General features: G+C 29.3%; 1 protein-coding gene across 1 annotated transcript in view; it reads right to left on the reverse strand.

The window, feature by feature from the left end:
• The window catches only part of LOC111634624 (kinesin-like protein KIF14), a 69,293-nt gene that overhangs the window by 42,051 nt on the left and 4,283 nt on the right, over positions 1-22,959 (reverse strand). The window contains exons 6-13 of the mRNA XM_023379452.1: positions 17,855-17,984; positions 10,823-10,886; positions 10,290-10,474; positions 10,110-10,212; positions 8,485-8,617; positions 7,156-7,171; positions 712-810; positions 66-204 (exon numbers count right to left, since the gene is read on the reverse strand). Of these exons, the coding sequence (XP_023235220.1) occupies positions 66-204; positions 712-810; positions 7,156-7,171; positions 8,485-8,617; positions 10,110-10,212; positions 10,290-10,474; positions 10,823-10,886; positions 17,855-17,984 (869 nt within the window). The remainder of the gene's footprint in view (positions 1-65; positions 205-711; positions 811-7,155; positions 7,172-8,484; positions 8,618-10,109; positions 10,213-10,289; positions 10,475-10,822; positions 10,887-17,854; positions 17,985-22,959) is intronic.

A 22,959-nucleotide genomic window follows, 5' to 3' on the forward strand; every position in this document is an offset into this window, starting at 1 on the left:
GCTCAATTTATATATATATATATTATTATTATTATTATTATTATTATTATTAATTAAATACATACATGTTCATCATTTTCACTTTCTAAAACACTTTCAAAACTTTTTTGCATTGATAATTCAATCTCCTCTCTCAAATTCTCAAACTTTTCTAAAATTTCACTACATCTTTTCTGCCTACATTTACCAATTTCCTCTTGTAATCTATAAAAAGTAATATATTTTAATAACAGTTTAATATATGAACTATTTAGTTTTATACATTCATATCATCCAGAATTAAAATAATAACAATATCTATACAAATTATTTCATAAAATATATAAAAAGATATAAGTTAAATAAAAACTGGCACATGAATAAGTTAGATAAACAGGTTTTACTGTTAACTAAAAACAATTATAATCTATTATAAATCTAAAAATCTATCTAATTTATCTTAAAATTAACCTGTTATTTAATAATTAATTTTGTAATGCTGCATATGTAAATTCTATAGATAGATATATTACATACTATATTTTTAAAAATGGATATATAACTTAACTTCTGAAACATTAATTTTTAACATAAATTATAGAAATTTTTATCACATCTATATACAAAAACATATTGTTGAATTTTCTTAATTCTTGTAATAAAATTATTTAAAAATAGTATTGAATAAAACTATCATAAGAGATGATAAAGATAATAATTATAAATAATTACTTTGATTCCTGCACACTAATCAATTCTTGATATGCATATTCAAAGTCTCTGTTTTCACTATTAACTGGTAATACTTCTTCTTCAAAAGGATTATTCACTCTGAAAAGTTTACAAATCCAAACTATTAAAAGTAAATTTTTTTTATTTAAAGTTTAATTATTAATATAAAAAATAAAATAAATACTGTAAGTAAGAAAATTTATAAAAACATATACAACCAACTCAATAATTACTTCAAATATCAAACAAACAGCCAGATTTCTTTATTGGGCTATTTAAAGCTAATTAAATAATTATAATAATTTAATAATTAATTAGTTTTAAATAGCCTGATAAAGGATCTGGCTGTTTCTATGATATTTTAACATAATTTAATTAAATACATTTCTATTCATTCATTCAAACACATTTTTTACCCATTTTTACTTCTCCAAAACAGAGAAGTATCTTACAATTAATGGCATGTGTATTTGCAGTTCAAAATAACAATCAGCTGTCATCATGAGTAGACATGTAGTGTATTATGCACTAATAATATAGTAGATGTTTTCAGCTACACTACTTAACAATAATATCAGTTCAAGAGTATATTGTGCAAACTGTAAAATTTGTTGATGGCAGTGTCAGGGTCTGGGGCTGTTTTTCCTGGTATGGATGTGGGCCACTGGTTTTGATCAAGGATGCAGTGAATGCCAGTGTTTACCAAGACATTCTTGATAACAACATGCTTCCCACATTGTGGCAGCAATTTGGAACTGGCCCTTTTCTGTTCCAGCATGATAATGCTCCAGTGCATAAAGCAAGGTCTACAACAACATAGTTTGAGGAAAATCACTGGCCTGCTCAAAGTCCCGACATCAACTCCATCAAACATCTTTGGGATGAGCTGGAGTGCAAATGCATGCCAGACCAACTCACCCAAAAAACACCTTGAACTTCTCATCATGTTAAGGACAAATGGAGGCAAATTCCACCAGCAGTGTATCAAAACTTGATGGAAAGTCTATCCACAAGAGTGAACACTGTTGTAGCAGCAAAAAGAAGCCCGACCTCCTATTAAAAAAATGCTCTGGACCATTCAAACCAAAAGAATTAGGTGTCCCATGACTTTTGGCTATATAGTGTATACTTTTTTCAGTTTCATCTGACCATTATCAATTGAGCACATACAAAGCTAAAAAATACAAAACTACCAATATCATGGGATTCATAAACTAAATTTATTTATATTCAAATAAGTTTTTACATCAAGCTTCTTATATGCTTCAAAGACTATTGAGTCCATATGTACTTGATTACTTGCTGTTCTTTCAATTGGTTAAAACTGGTTAAAAGACCTTTAAACCAATAAAAACTGACCTTTTAATTGGTCTTTTTTGGTTTTAAAGTTTTCAATTTTTTCTACTTTTAACAAAAATTTCTATTTTTATTTTACAGTTTTACCCCATGTTTTAACAAGTTAGTTATTCCAGTAATCACCATTACTTATATTTTTAGTTTTACTGTTATACATAATAAGTAATTATTATAAAACCTTCCACTCCTTTTTTAGCAATTTCTTTAATCAAACTAACATTTTCGGCTATATTTAATGGCCTTTCTCAGGTTCTACAATATTGGAATGACTACAATAGGACGTTCCAATAGAATACAGTAATACCTCAACTTACGCGAATTCGAAGTTATGCGATTTTCAAATCTCGTCGATTTGTCTTTTGTTTGAGCACCACGCAATCCTTGATTACTCACTCTCCCCACACTATTGTTCAGCTTACATGTTCGGACGTGTCGTGCGGAATCGACACATAGCTACAATTTATTTTGTGTTATTTATTTCTGTGTTTGTTATATCTGCGGAGACTCGAGAGACTCTACTATGTCATCCAAACAAAGTAGAACTAATTCTTCTGCATCAAACAAGAAAAGAAAAACTTTATCTTTGGAATGTAAAGTTAACATTGGGTACGTTCGTAAAGTCGAACGAGTTAAACGAGAATGACGTCATCGTTATTCCTATTTCGTTTGACTTTTCGAACAATTCATTACTAATGCGTTTAACTCGTTTGACTTTACGAATGTACCCATTATTAAAGACTTCGATACAAAAATTAAAATTTGTGAATTGGCAAAGAAGTTTGATCTACCGGAATTGACGGTCAGAACAATTATAAAAGGAAAAAAAAAAATTCTCAAAGCTGTGAAAAATGTTCAATCTTTAAATTCAAGCATCATTCGTAAACGTCACAGTATTATCGCTGAGATGGAAACAATGTTAAAATTATGGCGTAATAATCGAGTAAATGTGAAAAATTGTAAAATAATATAGGCCTAATTTGTTATACATATGTATTATCTAAGATTTTATTAAACATTTTTTTCTAAATTATTGTTTTCTTTAGTCTCCGGCCCCAATTAAAAATTATTTGTATGTATTTATATGCAAAATTATACCCCGACTTACGCAAATTCGACTTACGCGGTTACCGCTCGGTCCCACCTATCGCGTAAGTTCGGGGTATTACTGTACATATAATACATAATAAAATATGTATAGAATACATAGTAAGAACTGAAGGGGCATATGGCCCAAAATGCATATCCTTTGTAAAAAATAAAAATCCACTTTTTCCGTCAAGAAAAGTGTTCCTGTGTGATAATTTCTGCATAGAGTCCATATGTCTTTTAAACTATGCAGAAGAAATAATATTGCAAAAATCATAATTTGACACCCACAGATTTTTTTTAAATAGACAACTCTAGATGAATTTACATCAATAGAAATTTTCAGTATTTGTTGCAAATAAGTTATATATCACTGTCTTCTGTGGTATTGAAATTGGAAACCTCTTCACTTGCTCTTCTGAAACAACACTAACATTATTTTAATCACATTCCTGAGTATTAGTTTTAGTTGTTACCAGGGCTGTGGAGTTGGAGTTGGAGTCATAGAGTTTTGGTGTTTTAGTCAGAGTCTAAAAGCTTTTTACTTTCCCAACTTGTTATGTATATAAAAAATGAAAAAGTATTTGAATCGTGTCACATTTGACCATCTGAGCTTTTGAAAATCTATATGTTTGGAGATCTCTCAAACCCAAAAAAACGTCAAATAAAGGCAAAAATTTGCATGCATGCATGTTGGCATCTAATTGGTTTAATTTCTTTATTCTGTTCTAAAATATTAAATATCTCAGAATGAGTAAAGTTTAAGAAACAAAATTTGGCACAGTAGCATATGTATAAAGGGCCTTAATGCTATTAACCTTTGGTTCTTAGTTAAAGGTCAACAGGGTAGAGACATAGAAGAGGTCATGTGTCATATCTCCAGTGTGGTTGGACTTGATGAATATTTTATTCATTCACATCTTATAATATAATCGAGATGGGTTAATAATAATAATAAGCTCAGAGTTCAAATGGTCAGGAGTTGAAAGTTAAAATTTGGTACACAGTTAGGATATGTCATAAGAATGTACACTAAGAAGGGATTTTTCGAAATTCCTCTTGCGGGAGGAGAAGGAGAGGGTTAAGTATTACCCTGAAGAACTCCATTTCTACTGTACTATTTTAGATATGGTTTTTTTTTGTGTTTTTGCAAAAACTCGAACATACTTTCAGACCCATCTAAAAATTCTCTAATTAGTCTCGAAAGAGGAGGAACCTAATTCTTGCACCCAGTGAAAATAGGTAATAATCTAATAATCTTAATCTTCGTTATTGTTACTTTTTGCCTGAGCAACATCTGGCCAATCTGCTAGTTTTTTTTATAAAACTTGTCTCTAACCTCAAAATTATGCTTGAGTTCTAATATGAGTACAAACAGAAAAGGAAATCTTACAAAATTTGATAATGATATTTACTATGCACTGGAAAAAATAAATCACATTGACCACTCTTCAAGTTTGAATGTTAAGATGACAATACTGCACTATCCAGACATTATCCAAGATACAGAATTGATTGTCACAGCATTGCCACCAACCAAGTTTCAGTAGAGCATTTATTTTCCACTCTTGAAATAATTAAATATGATATCAGAGTGAATGCTGACTTAATAGAAGTGATTTTTTTTGTAAGGAGTAATTCAGTTTATAACAGAGATAAAAAAATAATAAATTAATTAACCTGGAAAAATAAGCAACCTTTTTCTTTACCAGTCTAAATGTTATATTTCTCATTCTTGACTTAGTTTAATGTAACTGTATACTTATATATTACCCAATATATTCATGTATTATGTACATTTTTATTCAGTAGATGTGTCAAATTTTAATGTTTAATTAGTTTTTTAAAATCATTTTATTTTGTATTTTTAAAAAATAATCAGAATCGTCATCATTATTACTTTCCCGGCAGTTATAACATTATACGCCCAGGGTGGCCAAGCTCCTTGATAGTCCGAGCCATTTTTCAGAATTTGAAATTTTTCGCGAGCCACAATTAAATACGTATTAAAAAGATATGCAAAAAATTCCAGAATACAAATTATATCCGTAGCAAGAGTGATACAAATTGTTTCCTCCAGAGCACAATGTCAACTGTCCGTTGCAATGACAGTTTACAAATTCAAAATCGGTCTGGAGTCGGTTGATAATGGATGATTACGCCATTGTTTATGTTCATTCGTGCAGTTTTCGATGAGTCATATCATTCTTAACTTGGACAGAAATGAAATTTGTCACAACGTTGCACTTAGTCTTTCATATTTGTTGTTAGTAATTTAAAAGACATTTTGAAACACATACGGAACGATAATAATTTTTTAAAATAATATAACACAAAAATGAAAAGAGAACTCGGGTACATCTATCGAGCGCCACAAATAATCCTTCAAAGAGCCGCATGTGGCTCGCGAGCCGCAGGTTGGCCACCCCTGTTATATGCCTATAACAAAGGAAAAGAATGATGATTGGTCAAAAAATGACTTTTCCAGATTTTTACTCTTTTGGACTTGGGAATCCACGAAACAGAGAAGTGCAAAAGCATTTGGGGTTTTTTCTGTACACATGGATGTTAGAATGTGTACCAACCAATTTAGTTCAACAATTTTGAAGCTTAATAACTCCTGTGTTAAACCATCTGACTCCGATTCGAAAACATGTCTCCCATACAGTCTAACATTTGTACATACAGAAAAAAACCTGAATCTTTTTAATCTCTCAACATTTCGAAGTATCTTTAGTCCAAAAATGCAAAAATTTGGGGTGGGATCATTTTTTAGACCAATTGCTACACTTTTCTTCAGTTATATATAACAGCCAGAAAAGTAAAAATTATCGAATACATATTTATATATTGACTATATCATTACTTAGAGGAGTATTATAGCTTTGGAATAAAAAGTTTCTATATTCAATCTTTATTAGAACTATATTTATTGAAGCTTATATTCTGAGGTCACATGATGATGGCAGAATTTTTGGGCGTACTTTGTTAACAAGTCCACCACTGGTAAGAGTCGGATGGTAAGGAAAAGTCAGAGTCGGAGTCATGTAAAAATCTACTGACTCCACAGCCCTGGTTGTTACATACATTTTTAGTTTAATTTTAGTTTACTAAAACTAAAACTAGATTAATCAACACTAGATTTGATGTTCATTCTTCCCCTGACCATATTCAGTGCCATTTAAAACATCAGAAATGCAACATTTATTGAACCAGTGTTGCACAACTTTTTATGAGTCTTAACAACATTACTGTAATAGACTAACAAGATTGAGCTAAATTGACCTCTTAAATATTTTCTACTACTAATATTGGTCTAATAAAATTATTAATTAAAATGATACAATGGAATTAGTGACATAAAAATAAAACACATTGCATAAGAGATTGCTAATTATGAAATTTTGCATCAAATATAAGACACATCCTATATTCAACACTAAAACCTGGAAAACAGTGCATCTTATATTCGAATAAATATTGTATAGTATATAAAAAGAAGAGCAGAACAGCATGTAAATGTAACTACTGAACACTATCTATTTCATGGCAACTGTATTATTTTCCAACTTATTGTATTTTAACAAAACTTAATAAAATTAAAGTTTTTTCTTCCTTCCATAAAAATATCTGAAAATTAAATTTCAAAATCTTAGTGCATCTTAGAATTGAAAAAACTATGGTAATAATTCTAATTTTAAATAAGCAAATATTTAAATTATACTAATATAATGATAATGAAACTATGTTACAAATTTCATTTTCATCCAAATCTACACTTACCTCTGTTTATAATTACTTTTTGCAATCTTAGTTTACAGAGTGAAACAATTCAAAATGTCTCATCAAGTTAGTACTTTCAAAGGTTTTAATTATTATTACAAAATTAGTGAATAAAATCACCAATTTAAGCATTTAATACAGATAATACAACAAAAATATGTTGTATTAAGTGCTTGATATTCTATTTATATTAAAAAAATAATAAAAGTAAAAACAAACCTAAAAAAATGTTCTCCTCCNGTTATTATTAAATAAAATCAACAAGATTTACTTAAAGTATTATACAGTAAGACCCAACTTAATGTGGGATATGAGTTCCTAGACGACAAAGCGCTAAGCGAAACAGCGTTAAACAAGATCATTTTAACATAGAGTAAATAGGGATAGGGGAACATGCAACTAAAAATAAAAAAAAAATTTATTTTAAGTTTATTTTTATATTAATTTGTATAATATATGTTAAATAACACACAAACATATGCACACAGAAATGGAAAGTTCATTTTTTGTGAGGAAGGTCCTGGATTTTCTGAAATTCTTGTTCTTTTGCAATAAAGTCGTGAAGTTTCATTTGTCGCTTTTTTCTTTCTTTAAGCAAATGTTGGTAGCAGAAGATCACATCCAAAAAGCCTTGTTTTCCTTTCGCACTCCTTTCAAAATCTGGGTCGTTTGCTACAATTTTATCAACGATTTCAGTTATCTTACCAAACTTTTATTGAGGAAATATGTAGAGAAATTATTTGGGTTCTTAATTTTCAGAATCACTATTTTCCAGTTCTACATGAAGTCCTTGTTCTGCCAGTTCTTGAATGTCGTTATTGGTAAGGCTCTCACCAGAAACCTGCAGTAACTCCTCAATATCCTGCTTGTCTTCATCTCCTAGTCCTACTGTATCGATTAGGTTGACAATTTAGTCAACTTAATGATACAGCGATAGGCTCTCCTCATTGAGAATTCTTGGATACCTTCAGCCATAACTTCTTCCACACTTCATTCATGCATGTATCAGTTAATTCTTGCCAAGCAAAGTCAATATTGCCCATGGCATCCATGATGTTATATTTTTTTCAAAAATTGCACAAAACAAACAAACAGTACAGTGCTATGATGAATTGCCATCTTTTGCTGATTTGTTTGTGTCCGTAAATAATTGTATTATACACGGATCAATGAAATTCCGCAATAATTTAAATCAGCGTAAATTTTGAGCTTTTTTTAGGCTTCGAGCAGACCACGTTATATTGAATCAGCTTACTGTATATCAGTTAAGACCATGTTATATCGAATCAGTTAAGCTTACTGTATATAAGGTATTTCAAGTACAAGTACCAAATACCAGTATTTAAATTTGAAGATGATGTACAGTGAGCAAAAAATAAACCCATAAATGGCATTAGCAGCAAAATGAAAGTTAATTGTGGTGATTGTTTTAAGTATTTTAGATGTTAAATCAGTGGTGGTCATACTGGTCCCTACTGCCCACTACTGTAGTGGGAAATTTGAGTTTTCGTGGTGGTCGGTAGGGGTTTTGTCTGATGCCAAAGCTACTTTCCATTATCACCACACATCTATGACTCATTCGTGGAGCAGGTTGTACTGTAACAGTGGCCATCACTTGAGCTTGTTTTGTGGTGGGGTTGCCAGATTTAACTACTTTTTCCAGTTTGACATAAAAAAAACACTTGGTGCATTGGCAAAAAATTTCTGTGTTATAAACATATGCAAAATATAAACAAAAAGATAAATTTAACTGCATATTTTTACTAAATCAGCACTCAAAAATTATGAGTACTTTGCAGTTGCGCTAAATTAACTTACTGCGGAACCAGTGGGTGGTTAGAAAATTTTACTACGAACAAAGATACAAAAGTGGGTGGTAGGTATAAAAAACTTGATTATTCCTGTGTTAAATGAAAGAAATTGTTGAAAATGTGATAATATTTTGGTCATAAATATTTTAAATAACTTAATTAATAATTTATTAAAATTAAACAAAAGTAGAAGGAATATATGAAAATGCAAAATAATTAATTGGACAAAGATTATAATATAAGCAAATATATAAATTAAGAACAATAAATCAAGCATAAATGTAATAGTATGAAATGTAAGACAAACAGTTGTGATACTAATCTAAATATCAGATTAACTTTAAATTTAGGAATATGACAAAGTATGTTGATGCAGAGAAAATTGATAAGGGAAAAATTATTGGCAGATTGAACACTCAACTGGAATTGCTAATATATAACCTAATAAGAAAAAATAATTGTAATGCTGAGAAGAGGATGGAAAAGAAAAACAACAGAAGCTAACTACTGCACCATTGTTAATAAACACTGTGTATGTATAATCAATATCCAGCAGAAAGAAACTACAAGAAAGCAAATGTTTTCATCTGTGTTTAAACTTAGTCTGACGATGCCCTTTAGGCATCGTCAGGCTAATTGACATTTGCAGTTCAAATTTAGTTGTTAGAGTCCTTTCTCTCTGCATGGAAGGTCAGTTTAATCTTACAACTCTCCCCTTCCTTTCTCTGGTGTCACCTCTCTTTTTACACATGGATGGCAATCACATATTCCTAGTAACTTTTTCTAGCATGTTCTTTTAAACAGCTGAATTCAAACTGTGAAGGTCAGTTAGCCTGACAATGCCCATTAAACATGGATGAAAGTGTTTGCTTTGTAGTTTCTTCTTGCTGGATATTGGTTATATGTGCAGTATTTATTAATGTATACACAGTTTGAGTAGTTGAATTTGCACCANTATAGATCAATAACAATTTTTCTAGAAGTGTTTTAAGTACATAAAATTTGCTAATGATAATTATAAAAATTGCTGCTTTTGGAAATAATTTACTTAAAAAAAAAAAAAAAAAATGCAAATTTGTAAAATTTCAGTTTTTCAATCTGGATGAAATAATTTTCAAATAAAGATTTTTTTCCTCTGTTAAAAAATCTATTACGAACCCTATCATTGGTATAAGGAGGGGGCATTTTTTATATAAAAGTGATAAAATTTTGATGTTGGTTTTTTTTGCTTTCTTCCATATTAAATTAAAAAAAACCCTATCATTGGTATAAGGAGGGGGCATTTTTTATATAAAAGTGATAAAATTTTGATGTTGGTTTTTTTTGCTTTTTTACATATTAAATTAAAAAAAACAAAGTTACATGTTGCAGTTTGGTGATTTCAATGATTAATTGACCATTAATATATACAAGTGCATCTTTGTTAGGAGTTATTGTTAACAATCGGTCTTCATTCTTTATAACACTGCAAGAAATAAATATGTGCATTAATATTTTTAAAATATTAAAACCATCATTAAAAGAAATACTAATGGCTCTTACCAATGATTACTTGCTATTAATCTTCCATGTAGTTGTATTTCTGCAGTTGATTGCTCTTCTAATCTACCAACTTTTGTAATCCCAGGCTTCAGAACATACAATAATGTTTCTGACAATTGAGGATCATCATTTAAATTTATTAAACTAGGATAAACGCCTTCCATTTTCAATGCAATACCAACTTTCTGAAATATGAACAATTATAATTTTAAAATTTATTTTCTATTAAAATTCTAAATAAGATAATTTTATATTTAGCACACAGATTTATTAATATTCCATTTTTTAAATAGGTAAAAAAATAAACAATATGATTATATATAAATAATAACATTATGCATGTCACAATTAATTTTTAAGTGAACTCAAATGGAATATTTGTTTTGTTCCTACATCTAAATAATTAATTTAATAATGTCTAAGTAAATTAACTGAAAACATTTGTTTATGAAAAATTAAATCTTGAAAATTAAAAGTTTAGTTTCTCATGTCATTATCTTATCAACTATTAGATAATATATTATTAACAATACTTTTAATTTCAATTTCTCCTCTTCTTTTCTTTTCTCTGTTTGTTGAAGTCTTTCTTCCCAATTTCTAAAATAAGAGAAAAAATAATAAATAAATATTTCAATCTATAACACTTAAAAAATAACTTTTTAATATATAAAGTTAATTTTGCATCAGTAAAATAAATTTTTAAATTTATTACTTTTATATTTATATTAACTTAATTGATTAGCTACATTTATAATTAAATATTTAGTAACAATAATTATTTGTAGTTTTACATGGCAATGTAAATTTCAAACTTTTTATTTGATTGATTCCTGGTCCAAGTCTAGAGTCAAACAGTTCCAAAAATATTTGTATTTCCAATAAATTTGGATTCCTAACTGCGAGCTGAAATTTATTTTATACATAAATAAATTTTTAATTTTCTTAACCATTCGGAGTGGGTTAGTCAGGTATGGTGCTATCCCTATGTAGTGAAGAATAAAAGTAGAAAAATTTTTAAGTGTTTTCCCACGCGTTTTTTCTCATTATTGTTTCAGAAAAATATTTTGTAAACAGTTATGTATAGTAAAGTCTTTTTTATTGTTACATAATTCCTTTTTTATGTAAATTTTTTTTGCAGTAGTTTTTGGTGATATCTGCAAAAGAATTTTGAGGATATATCAGTCGTTCACCACTGCCACATGATTGCCCTTGACGGATATATCCATCAGTCACTGCTGAGTGGATATTATATGACTTGCAGAGAATAATATATGTAGTTTAATTAGTAGTAGTGGTAATTTCATTTATGAATCTATAATAGAATTGAAAACTAATTTAAAAGTCAACACTTGTTAAAATACTTTTATCACCTCAGCAATGATTTCATATCTGAAACAATTAATATATAACTAATATTTATATCCTAAATTAAAAATGTATATTCAAGAAATTTATTTACTATGTTTACTTAGGATGAAATTATTTTCACATTCTTTAAATATTCTGTTGTTTCANTAAATTTCAAACTTTTTATTTGATTGATTCCTGGTCCAAGTCTAGAGTCAAACAGTTCCAAAAATATTTGTATTTCCAATAAATTTGGATTCCTAACTGCGAGCTGAAATTTATTTTATACATAAATAAATTTTTAATTTTCTTAACCATTCGGAGTGGGTTAGTCAGGTATGGTGCTATCCCTATGTAGTGAAGAATAAAAGTAGAAAAATTTTTAAGTGTTTTCCCACGCGTTTTTTCTCATTATTGTTTCAGAAAAATATTTTGTAAACAGTTATGTATAGTAAAGTCTTTTTTATTGTTACATAATTCCTTTTTTATGTAAATTTTTTTTGCAGTAGTTTTTGGTGATATCTGCAAAAGAATTTTGAGGATATATCAGTCGTTCACCACTGCCACATGATTGCCCTTGACGGATATATCCATCAGTCACTGCTGAGTGGATATTATATGACTTGCAGAGAATAATATATGTAGTTTAATTAGTAGTAGTGGTAATTTCATTTATGAATCTATAATAGAATTGAAAACTAATTTAAAAGTCAACACTTGTTAAAATACTTTTATCACCTCAGCAATGATTTCATATCTGAAACAATTAATATATAACTAATATTTATATCCTAAATTAAAAATGTATATTCAAGAAATTTATTTACTATGTTTACTTAGGATGAAATTATTTTCACATTCTTTAAATATTCTGTTGTTTCATTTTATAATGGGATTCTTTTCATCACTGCTGCTTTTTTCTATATCTGATGAAATGAAATTATTTGGTTAAACAAACTAGAGTATCTCCTAAGTTTACTTCTAAATATATTCTTCATATTTTTATACAAAACTTTAAAGGTGAATGTATTCCCAACAATTACTATATGCATTTTATTTTGTAATTTTGATTTTCTATGTTTCTACATATATACAGTAGAGCATCGATTATCCGACCCCCAATTAACCGTCACATCAGTTAACTGACCGTTCTAGTCGGCAAATTACAAATGTCTGCTAGTGATGTGGCACTACAATATTTGGCTATGTCTTGGCTATTTTAATATTATTTTTGTTAAAATTTTGCATGTTTTAGCTGGCAACACTGGTTCGACCATGAAAGGGTGGCCAGTATTTAAACGAGACTTAATTTTCTACTTATGAGTGTTTGTTTTGTGAGCAATAAAATAATTTTAAAATAATTTTTAACAATACAATAGCAATGATTATTATTTTTAAAAAAATTTGTTAGGCTTAACATCAATGAAAATTCAATGCAAAGTTGGTTAATAGCGATATACTAATATACTAATTACAAGGGATATACTAATATACTATACTAATAATGTATTTTTTCATTCTTTTCAGTTATCCGACCAACCTGAGTCCCCAATTGAGTCAGATAATCAATGCTCTACTGTATATGTATGAATTATGAATGAATCAGAGTACTTATTTTTAAGAACAAAGGACGTATTAATTATTCGTTTTGAATAATATATATATATATATTATTCAAAACAAACATTAAATATATCATTTGTACTGAAAAATAGATAATCTGATTCATTGAATATATATATATATATATATATATATGATAGCGAAGATTAAGATTATTAGATTATAGCCAATCTTACCCATTTTATTGAGTGCAAGAATGTCCCTTCTCTTCTGAGACTACAGGTAGCCCTCGGTTTACATCGGCTCAATTTACGCCGATTCACAATAATGCCGCTACGCAATTTGCCGTTTTGTGGTGTAATTCCCTGATTTTCCCTATGCCAGACTGATTTTCATTTCAGTGTTGACGTATTTACAGAGCCGCGACATTGTATTGGGTTGTTCGGAAAGTAAGTTCGTTTTTTTCCACGGGAAAAAACGCAATATTCTTATGATAAATAAATACTTTATTGAATTATATGTTGACCATTTTGGTCAAATACCTGTTGTCATCGTTTCTGGTAGTAGCACGATTTCACATTCATAAAAGTTTTGATCGTTGCTTACAAAAAACCGATCCAAGTGTCACTTGTCAAAAATTCCAAGTGATTTTTGACATTGTCATTTCAAGTAAATGTCTTACAGTTAAAAAAAATTGTACAGACCAGAACAAGTAATAATCTGAGTGTGCTCGATCTGGTGAATACGTTTGGTGTGATAGCACATCCCATCTAAGTTATAACAGTTTCTGACGAGTTACCAAACTTGTGTGAAATTTGACATTATTATGGTAAAACACTACAGCTGTTTTTTTTATCAATTCTGGCTGGCTTTTTCTGTTTGATGATATTACGCAATTTGCTTACTCGAATGCAGTACACTTCCGAATCAACTGTTAAATTGTCCGATAAAAGCTCCAAAAAAAATTTCCTTAATATCCCACCAAATAGAGCATTTCTCTTTAAGAACTCGTGGAATTCATATATCAAGCTTTGAAACGAAACCAATTTGTTTCAAGTACTCATAAACAGTTCAGTTTGACAAATTTAATCTCTTAGTGATGTCACGTGTTGTTATTCCGCAGTTTGCTTCAATCAGTACTTTTATTTTGCTTTCATTGGCTTCAATTGGCCATCCATAATGTGGTGCACCTTCAATACTGAAATTGCGAGAAAAAAATTTTGTAAACCAGTTTTGGCACTGTCGTTCTGTCAACACATCTCTACCATACATGTCACACGATTTTTTTCTCATTTGAACAGCATTTTTATTTTTTTGGTAATAAAAAAGTAAAATATGCCAAAGATGCTGCTTTCGATCTTCCATATTTCATGAGACACAAAAAATAAACAATTGCACGAAATCAAACAAAATTTTTTACAAATAAGCCATAAAATACTAGCTGTCAAAATATATAATGATAATATGGTTTAGAACGAAAATTGCAGGAAAAATACCACTAATCCATCTAGTGGTAAAAAAAACGAACTTACTTTCCGAACAACCCAATACATTCGTTTAAACAAAGATTTTTATTGAATATATTTATTTTTTTTGTTTAATATTATTGGGTATGTATACATTTGCATTAAATTAATATTAAAACACTAAATGTTTAGGTACCCACGAGTCAAGTTATCAAACTTAATAGTCCAATAAATGGTGTCCGAATCCATAGTGCCAATGAATGTATCCCGTATCAGTTCGTTTAGGAAAACACTTTATGACGCAGTAGCACTTACGGCGATCACAAACTATCGTTAATGAGACAAATCTACTTCTCTTTGGCCAGATGATACTTTTTTATTAGCCAGACGATATCTATCTCTCCTTAGCCACCTTCAATTTTCTCACTCAAACTGACCTTATACATGCACTACGGTGACTGGTGGTCAATCAATCAATATCTCCGCTCGTCCGTAGCTCTATGTCGGGTTAACGTATCCTTTCAACTATGGAAAGTTTAACGGACGAACTTTGTGAGTTAGACAATAATTGGGAGCGAAGTGCAAATGTAAAAAGAAGCATCATCGCATCCATTTGACCATATTCTGAAATTCTCAATGAAAGAAAACAAAAATGTAAACAATTAAAGACAGATACTTTTTTTCGAAAAATGTAAGAGATCCGAAACTAAAATTTTTTAATAAAAGCATTTCACTTTATTTTATAATAAAATTCACTTTAAAAATTTATATGTATTTTGTATTATATTGTATTAATAAACAAAATTATTTGCTTATTTTTCACTTATGTAGAACCTAACCCTATACCTCACTGTAAATATGGGTTCGTTTTATGCCGATTCGATTATTGCACCGGCTTTTGTAGGAACGGAACTGCGGCGTAAACCGAGGACTACCTGTAATCAGAAAATTTTTAGATATCTGCTTACCACACCGGGATAACGATAATTAAGACTCACTGCAACCACTAGCCAGTGCACAGTACTACTAAATCTTCAGGTTTACTAAATTCGAAAAATAAGCTGGATCTTCCAGAATCATTCATAAATATAAATTCAAACATAAAATCAAACATTAAGATGAAGAGTTCGAATAAAACAAACTTATGCGCATGCGCTCTTCATGTCAACTTTATATATGAAATGCTCATATACATGCACGCCACTTATCGTAGGATAAATGTACTATGTCAGAAACCTTCGCGGGAGTCTATTAAACAACTTCCCAAAGTTTCATGGCATCGGATAAATGGTGTAGTAATGCATGAAGGACAGACAGACATACATTCATTTATATATATATATATATATTATATATATATATATATAGATATGAAGTCCTCCTAGCAAAAAAGCATAAGTGAGGAAGAAAGCTATCCTTCCTTGCTTATACTACAGAAATAAAAGAAATGGCAATATATATGAAGAATCATAAAATCGGTCTATGAAACTATGAATCCAAGATTATATATTCATATGAAAAGATTGACAAAAAATTTAATTTTCAAAACCCATGATGAGTATGGAAAAAATGCTCTCTTAGTACACACAAGATGGAAACAGTTATATATATATGTTTTAATCAACAATTATACAAATTACAATTCTACAGAGAATACTTTATATTTTTATATTTTAACATAATTAAAAGCAATTGAGCAGCTTATAAAAATATATGGCAAATTCTTAAAAATAACTTTGTTTCTTTTTTTTGTTTTTTACTTTTTAAAGAAAAGCCATACTTGTTAGAAATTTACTATGCTTTTCATAGAAATCCTTTAAAGTTAAACTATACTTAAAATTTAATTAATATAAAATATATTTTCCATTAATAATTATTCATTTATCTTTAAAAGTATACCTTTAAGTAATATATCTTTAAGTAAATTTATGAGATATTCTAAATTATTTATGTAAAAATATTAATTTCACCAGAAATCGAAAAAACAAGTGAAAGAAAAATTAATCCATTATAGAGTGCAGTAGCACTCTGTAGTAAAGCTCTGCCATACGTATTAAGTGTCAAAGTTAGCACTTTAACATTAATATCTCCATGACCAAAGAACTAATTTGGATGAAATTTAAAATAGTTAATGTCTATGATGAGTATTATTGGTGTTTTAAATTTCGAATAAATTTGTTGGATCATTTTGGACTTACATGATTAGCATTTTGTCACCTAGATTTACAACAGGAGAGAATACAACACCAAGCTACTGAGCAACCTACGACGAGGTCTGCATACGTTTAATAGGCCATTTAAGAGCAGACTGTCTCCTATTTGATCTTTTGGAAGGCTTTATTTTAGAATATTGAATATTATAAAATAATAGCCCATTTTTTAAATTTAACATATTATTGGTCAATTATGTGGTATAAGTTACTGCAAGCTATTATGTGACTGTCAGGAAAATATAGAATTATCATGAAAGCTATTCTATTATGAAGTTATTAATGACTGAAAAATACTTGAAATCTCATTAAAACTGGTAGAACCAGGTTGAAAAGTAAAGCTCAGGGGAAACAACTAAATAAAAAACAACACTTTTGAAAGTTGTGGCATAAGATTTGACAGTAAAACTCAACATGTGAATTAAGTGCACATTACACAGACTACAATTAAAGGAAATTTTAGACAAAGAAATGTCACCATGATCAGAAAAATAAGCATAGTCACATAAAAAAACTTTGAGCTTTACTTTGTATCCTACAGTTCCTTCGCTAATACTGCTCAAAGGTGCTGTAATGTTCAACAAATTATTATGAGTGCAACGACTTTAAGGCATTAAGTACAGCTCAAAGCATTTTTCTGTAATTATGCTTGTTTTTATTTATTATCATGGTGACATTGCTTCATCCAAAATTTCCTGAAATTGTAGTCTGTGTGGTCCGCACTTTATCACATGTTGAGTCTTACTGTCAAATCTGATTCCAGTATTCTTATGCCACAACTTTCAAGTTTCCTTTATTTAAATGTTTACCCTGGGCTGTACTTTTCAACGTGGTTCCACCAGCTTTTTTATGGAATGAAAATAGCTTTGAAAAAATATTCACTTTTTAATTTTTACCACACAACTAGGTGCACAGGTAGACACTATGCCTTTTTTATATTGCTCTTTATTTTAGAAAAAGACAATAAAGATTTACTTACTTTTTACTGCTGTCTAAAAGGGCTTGAGTCTCTTGTAGTTGTGATTTTAAAATTGCAATTTCATCCATAAAGTATTTGATATCATCACCTTGATGTTGACTTCGCAATTTTTCAATTTCTGCTTTTAGTTCTAGAACATTATATTTTAATTATGAAATAAATAAACAATAATTAACTCTACAGTTCTTAAATTAAAAATGATTCTTTAATTTATTTTATTGAAGTAAAAATATACAGTACAAACATATTAAAGCATATATCTTCACAAATATGGATTTCAATGGTTTTTTTAAAAACTGAACACTATTCAAATCAATAATCAGGAAAAATTATTATTTTGCAAGCAAACCTCATTTATATTCAGTATTTCAACAACCATAGTAATTGTTATATAACACCTACCGCTGAGAATGATGAGAATTGCCGAGAATCAAACGAACTATTTTCAATTTGATCAATTTTCTGGAACGTTTACAATCGTTCTATAATCGAATCAATATGCAATAACAAATTCGAATTTAAAACGGTTCGAACATTTTTAAAATCGAAATATATAAAAATATTTATAACAATGTCTGAAATGTTATTAATTTAATACACCTAAGTACTCGATGAAGACTAAATCCTCTCCCTCTCCCCCGCGGGGAAATTTCGAAAAATACCTTCTTAGTGTGCATTGCCATGGCATACCCTACTAAAACGCAGATAAAAACAAAAAATCGCATCTAAAATAGTGCAGTAGAAGCCATTGTTCAGGTTAAGCCTTAGTCCTCCTCCTCTCCCCCCGCGGGGGAATTTTGAAAAATCCCTTCTTAGTGTGCATTGCCATGGCATACCCTACTAAAACGCAGATAAAAACAAAAAATCGCATCTAAAATAGTGCGGTAGAAGCCGTTGTTCAGGTTAAGCCTTAGTCCTCTCCCTCTCCCCCCCCGCGGGGGAATTTTGAAAAATCCCTTCTTAGTGAGCATTTCCATGACGTACCCTAACTGTTTACCAAATTTCACCTCTTTAGGTTAAGCGGTCTGCTCTGGGTGATGATGAATCAGTGAGTGAATGAGTGAGTCATTCAGTCAGTCAGTCAGGACAAGCAATTTTATATATTTAGATCAACTATAACAAGATAAAAATAAAAGTTTTTAAGTTAAAAATCACACCTTTATCAATCCAGCAAATGATTTTTAATACAATAAAAACGTTTTCAATCATTTTAAATGATCTCCCTCAGTTATACCAAAATAGAACATGGAAAATCGAACATAAAATAAAACATGGAATAAATATAAAATTCAAACAAAAAAATGCACATACGTACTAAATATAATAAGCAACGAAAGTGAATAAAATTGTATTGACAGTATTATCCGTTATTATTATTAATTATTGTAAAAAGATCTCCAAGCAGTGGATAACACATCTGCGTCTCTATGATTTACACATCCAGTTCTCATATGCAGTTTGAAGATTTCTAATTTCTCAAGATGTTTCAATTTATGCTTGTTCGTTGTAGTCTTGATAATAGCCGCTTGATCTCATTGGACATTAACCTCCTGCTGTCATGTGTATGATGCTAGCATGGTGCTGTCAAGGTTCTTATTGATAGTGTACCTGTGCTCTTTGAGCCTTTGTTTTAAATGGCGCATAGTCGCTCCTACATAAGCAAGCTTAGAATCAAAACGGTCGTGTAAAGGCACCGAATAAACTCCCGCCATTGAATTCCGATCTTCTTTCTTTTTATTACTTCTTAAAAGCTTGTAAACAGTGGGATTACATCAGTATACAAGTTGAAGATTATTAGCTTCGGCAATATTTCTATGTATTTTAAAAATGGGATGTAATTTAGCACAATCCTTCTCCCCCGGTCTACCCTGGGAGAATGTTGTCTTGTGTTTGTAAGGATGTAATAAGCCTCTCTACCTCGCTTCATTGGTAACCTTGCTGTTCAGATACCTTAAGAATGTAATCCGATTCCTTAATCGTATCATAAACGCTTGTGCAACATATATAGGCGCATTTAATCCAAGCCCTGAAATATGCTAACTTGACGTGCCTGGGATTGATGGATTGTTGTGGGATAATAATAGGCTGAAAACAAGGTTTCATCTAAAAACCACTCTAAAATTCTATACAAAACAATCATCCCACATCGGATAACATCTGTTCATCTTTTTGTATGACGTCATTCCATACATCAATAATCATCCCGCTATTTAAATTAATTAAGTTGTTATCATTTTTAATTGCTGTGTGTTCTTTAAATCTTCATAAATATATATAATTTTCTCTAAATAGGATTTTGATGATGTTTATATTAATTTTACAGTTATTTTTGTTGCAGTAAATGAACCAAGGTGAGTGGGTATTTTTTTAGTCTGATTGATGCATCACGTTCTTTTATTCTTTTTTATAACATTCTTCCTGTTTCTCCAATACAATGAACACTTATTTTCACATGTGCATTACTATACTATGCCAGATTTTTCCAATTTATTTTGTTTATTAATTATGCATTCTTTAAATTTATTTTTTAAATTAGCTGCTAATTCTATGGATTGTTTTTAAAATTTTTTTTGAATTTTTCAAAATTATTTTAATATAAGGAAAAGACATATGTGTTACTTCTTGTTTTTTGAATTTAACCTTGTACCTGTTGTCTTTGTATTCATTTATCGATTTTTCTATTATTGTTTTTGGGTAGTCATTTAGTAAAAAATCGTCTTTAACTTTGCTTCTTCATTGATTCTATCCTTTTTATATATTGTATGTCCGTAAATTTTCTTCAATGCTGTAATAAAGTTGTTCTTTTTTATTTCAAGAGGGCGGTATGTTTTATAATTTATGGTCTTAGACATAGTACATTCTTTTTCATACTTTTTAAATGTACACCAAGCACAAAACCAACACCAGCACTATGGAAAGAAAAATTTAACATTGTTGTCTATATGAAATAGACATCAGGTACAAACAATAAAGAACAATATTGCTAATAAAAATCAAATGATTTGATTTTTATTAGCCATTTTGTTCTGTAACAATGGTAATCAAATCATCTGATTTTTGTGAGCTATTTTTTGGTCTTATGACTGAGCCCATACTAATTCTGTCTTTTTGGTGATAATATTTATTGTTTTATGTAGAATTTTAGAGTGGTTTTTTAGATGTTTGTGAATAGTTGGCATGATCGTTGTTGTAGAAAGCACCTACTGTAAAATATTTGTGTAAACATTAAACATAAATAGATGACTTACAATTTTTAAAAAAAATGTTTTAATTGTAAGTTTACAACAAAAATGTATACTTTGTAGACTGAGAAGAGATCAACAAAAAAGTTGGATCTAAAATGCATTTAAATAAAACATATAGAAATTAAAATTGCTTCTGGGTAATTCTTAAACTCTGGTGAACAGTTGGATTAGGACATAATTTTTGTTTATTAGTCCACAAACCCCTTTCAGGTGGTTAGATAAATAATAGATCAAGCCGAATAATATTGTTGAATTTTTCTAGAATATATTGATTTTTTTTTTAGAATTTTTTCTGACTTATGAGCACTAAAAGGGGACAAGAATAAATTAATACTAAAACTAAAAAGAAATTAAGTAAAAGAATTCTCTAAGACATTGGTTAAACTTTAGAAAAAGATGTATATTACATTTGTGGGAAAGTTTTCAACAAACACATTAGTTTTCTGGAACAAAGTAAACTATTAGAGAAGCTGATCTTGGAGGAGAATGCCAGAACTGCTGAATCCCTTTGAATTAGAAGAATCTTGAACCTAAACTTATAAACTCCCAGGATTCAAAATGCCCATCAAATACATGGAAATACCTTACTTCTTACAAAGAAAATTTAAGACATTTATATTTCAAGAACTTAGTTTTGGTATATCAATAAATCTGTTTTTTTAATCTATTATATTATTTTAATGTTAAAATTTAACATTAATTTGTAAAATTTTAAACATGTTAAATTCAAATTTTACATAATTATGTAGAAAGCTTTTAAAATTAAAAAGAAATTACACAATTATTGATTATTATTCATGAAATGTATAGTAAGGTCTTCTTTAACACATGACCGATATACACAGATTTGTGTTTTTGTGGATGACAAATGGCTAGATTAATCTACAGATTCACAGGGGTAATAATGAGTGTAGTTGAGTCCTAGAAACTCAACTCTCAATATCTCAACATTCCATAAAAATCATATCATTCAAGATAATAAATGCATGTAATCTAATGTTTAATTTCCTCTACAACTTGACACTAGATCAAATAAATTATCATTCTTTACTGGCAACATTTGATAACAACATTAATTCCATGTGTTAATAAAGAATATAAGTTTTCCCAATATGCCATTGCAAAACACCATAACTCAAATGTTATTTACTCAAAAGTAGTCACTGAATAACCAATCTTTCTTTTAATTAAAATTTTACTGCAAATAGAAATAGTCACTCTTTGGTACTGTACATAGTTAATATATATATATGAATTTGCACATATAATATCTTTACGAAAATGCCACTATTTAGCATAGCATCATTGCTAGGTTGCAAAACTCATCATTTTTGGTAACTTGTCACCTCAGTCAGCATTAAATTGAGTTTGCAGGACTATTAATGCACACATTGAATATTTTTATTATGAAATTCAAAGTATATAGTAAAAGTATAAAAAAACATTTCAACATCATATTTTAATATTTATCTGTTAATTGCAAGCATGTCTATGCAGATATCTAGGTTTATTTAGGATGAAGCACAAATTCACATGGAATTTCATTTTATGCAGTACCAGTTGACATGCAACTCCCATATAAAACAAGAGCAGATTGTAAATTTTATTATTCAAAAGAATAGTCCAAATTTGGACATTTTAGTTAGATTGTATTTAACATAACTATTAAGAAGTATTTTTCAGTTTAATTTATTTAGTTTTGAGAATAAAGTAAATAAAATATTCATATTATTTATAGTTAATGCATAGCTTTAAATTAATATAAATTTAGCTGTGCACAAAAATATAAGTTTACTCACATTTATAACCATTTAAAAGGAGATTTTTGACTCAGCGAAAACTCCGATCCGAAATGCATTT

This window comes from Centruroides sculpturatus, unplaced genomic scaffold, assembly GCF_000671375.1.
Source record: "Centruroides sculpturatus isolate CEXI.00-Female unplaced genomic scaffold, Cexi_2.0 scaffold950, whole genome shotgun sequence".
Taxonomy (NCBI): domain Eukaryota; kingdom Metazoa; phylum Arthropoda; class Arachnida; order Scorpiones; family Buthidae; genus Centruroides; species Centruroides sculpturatus.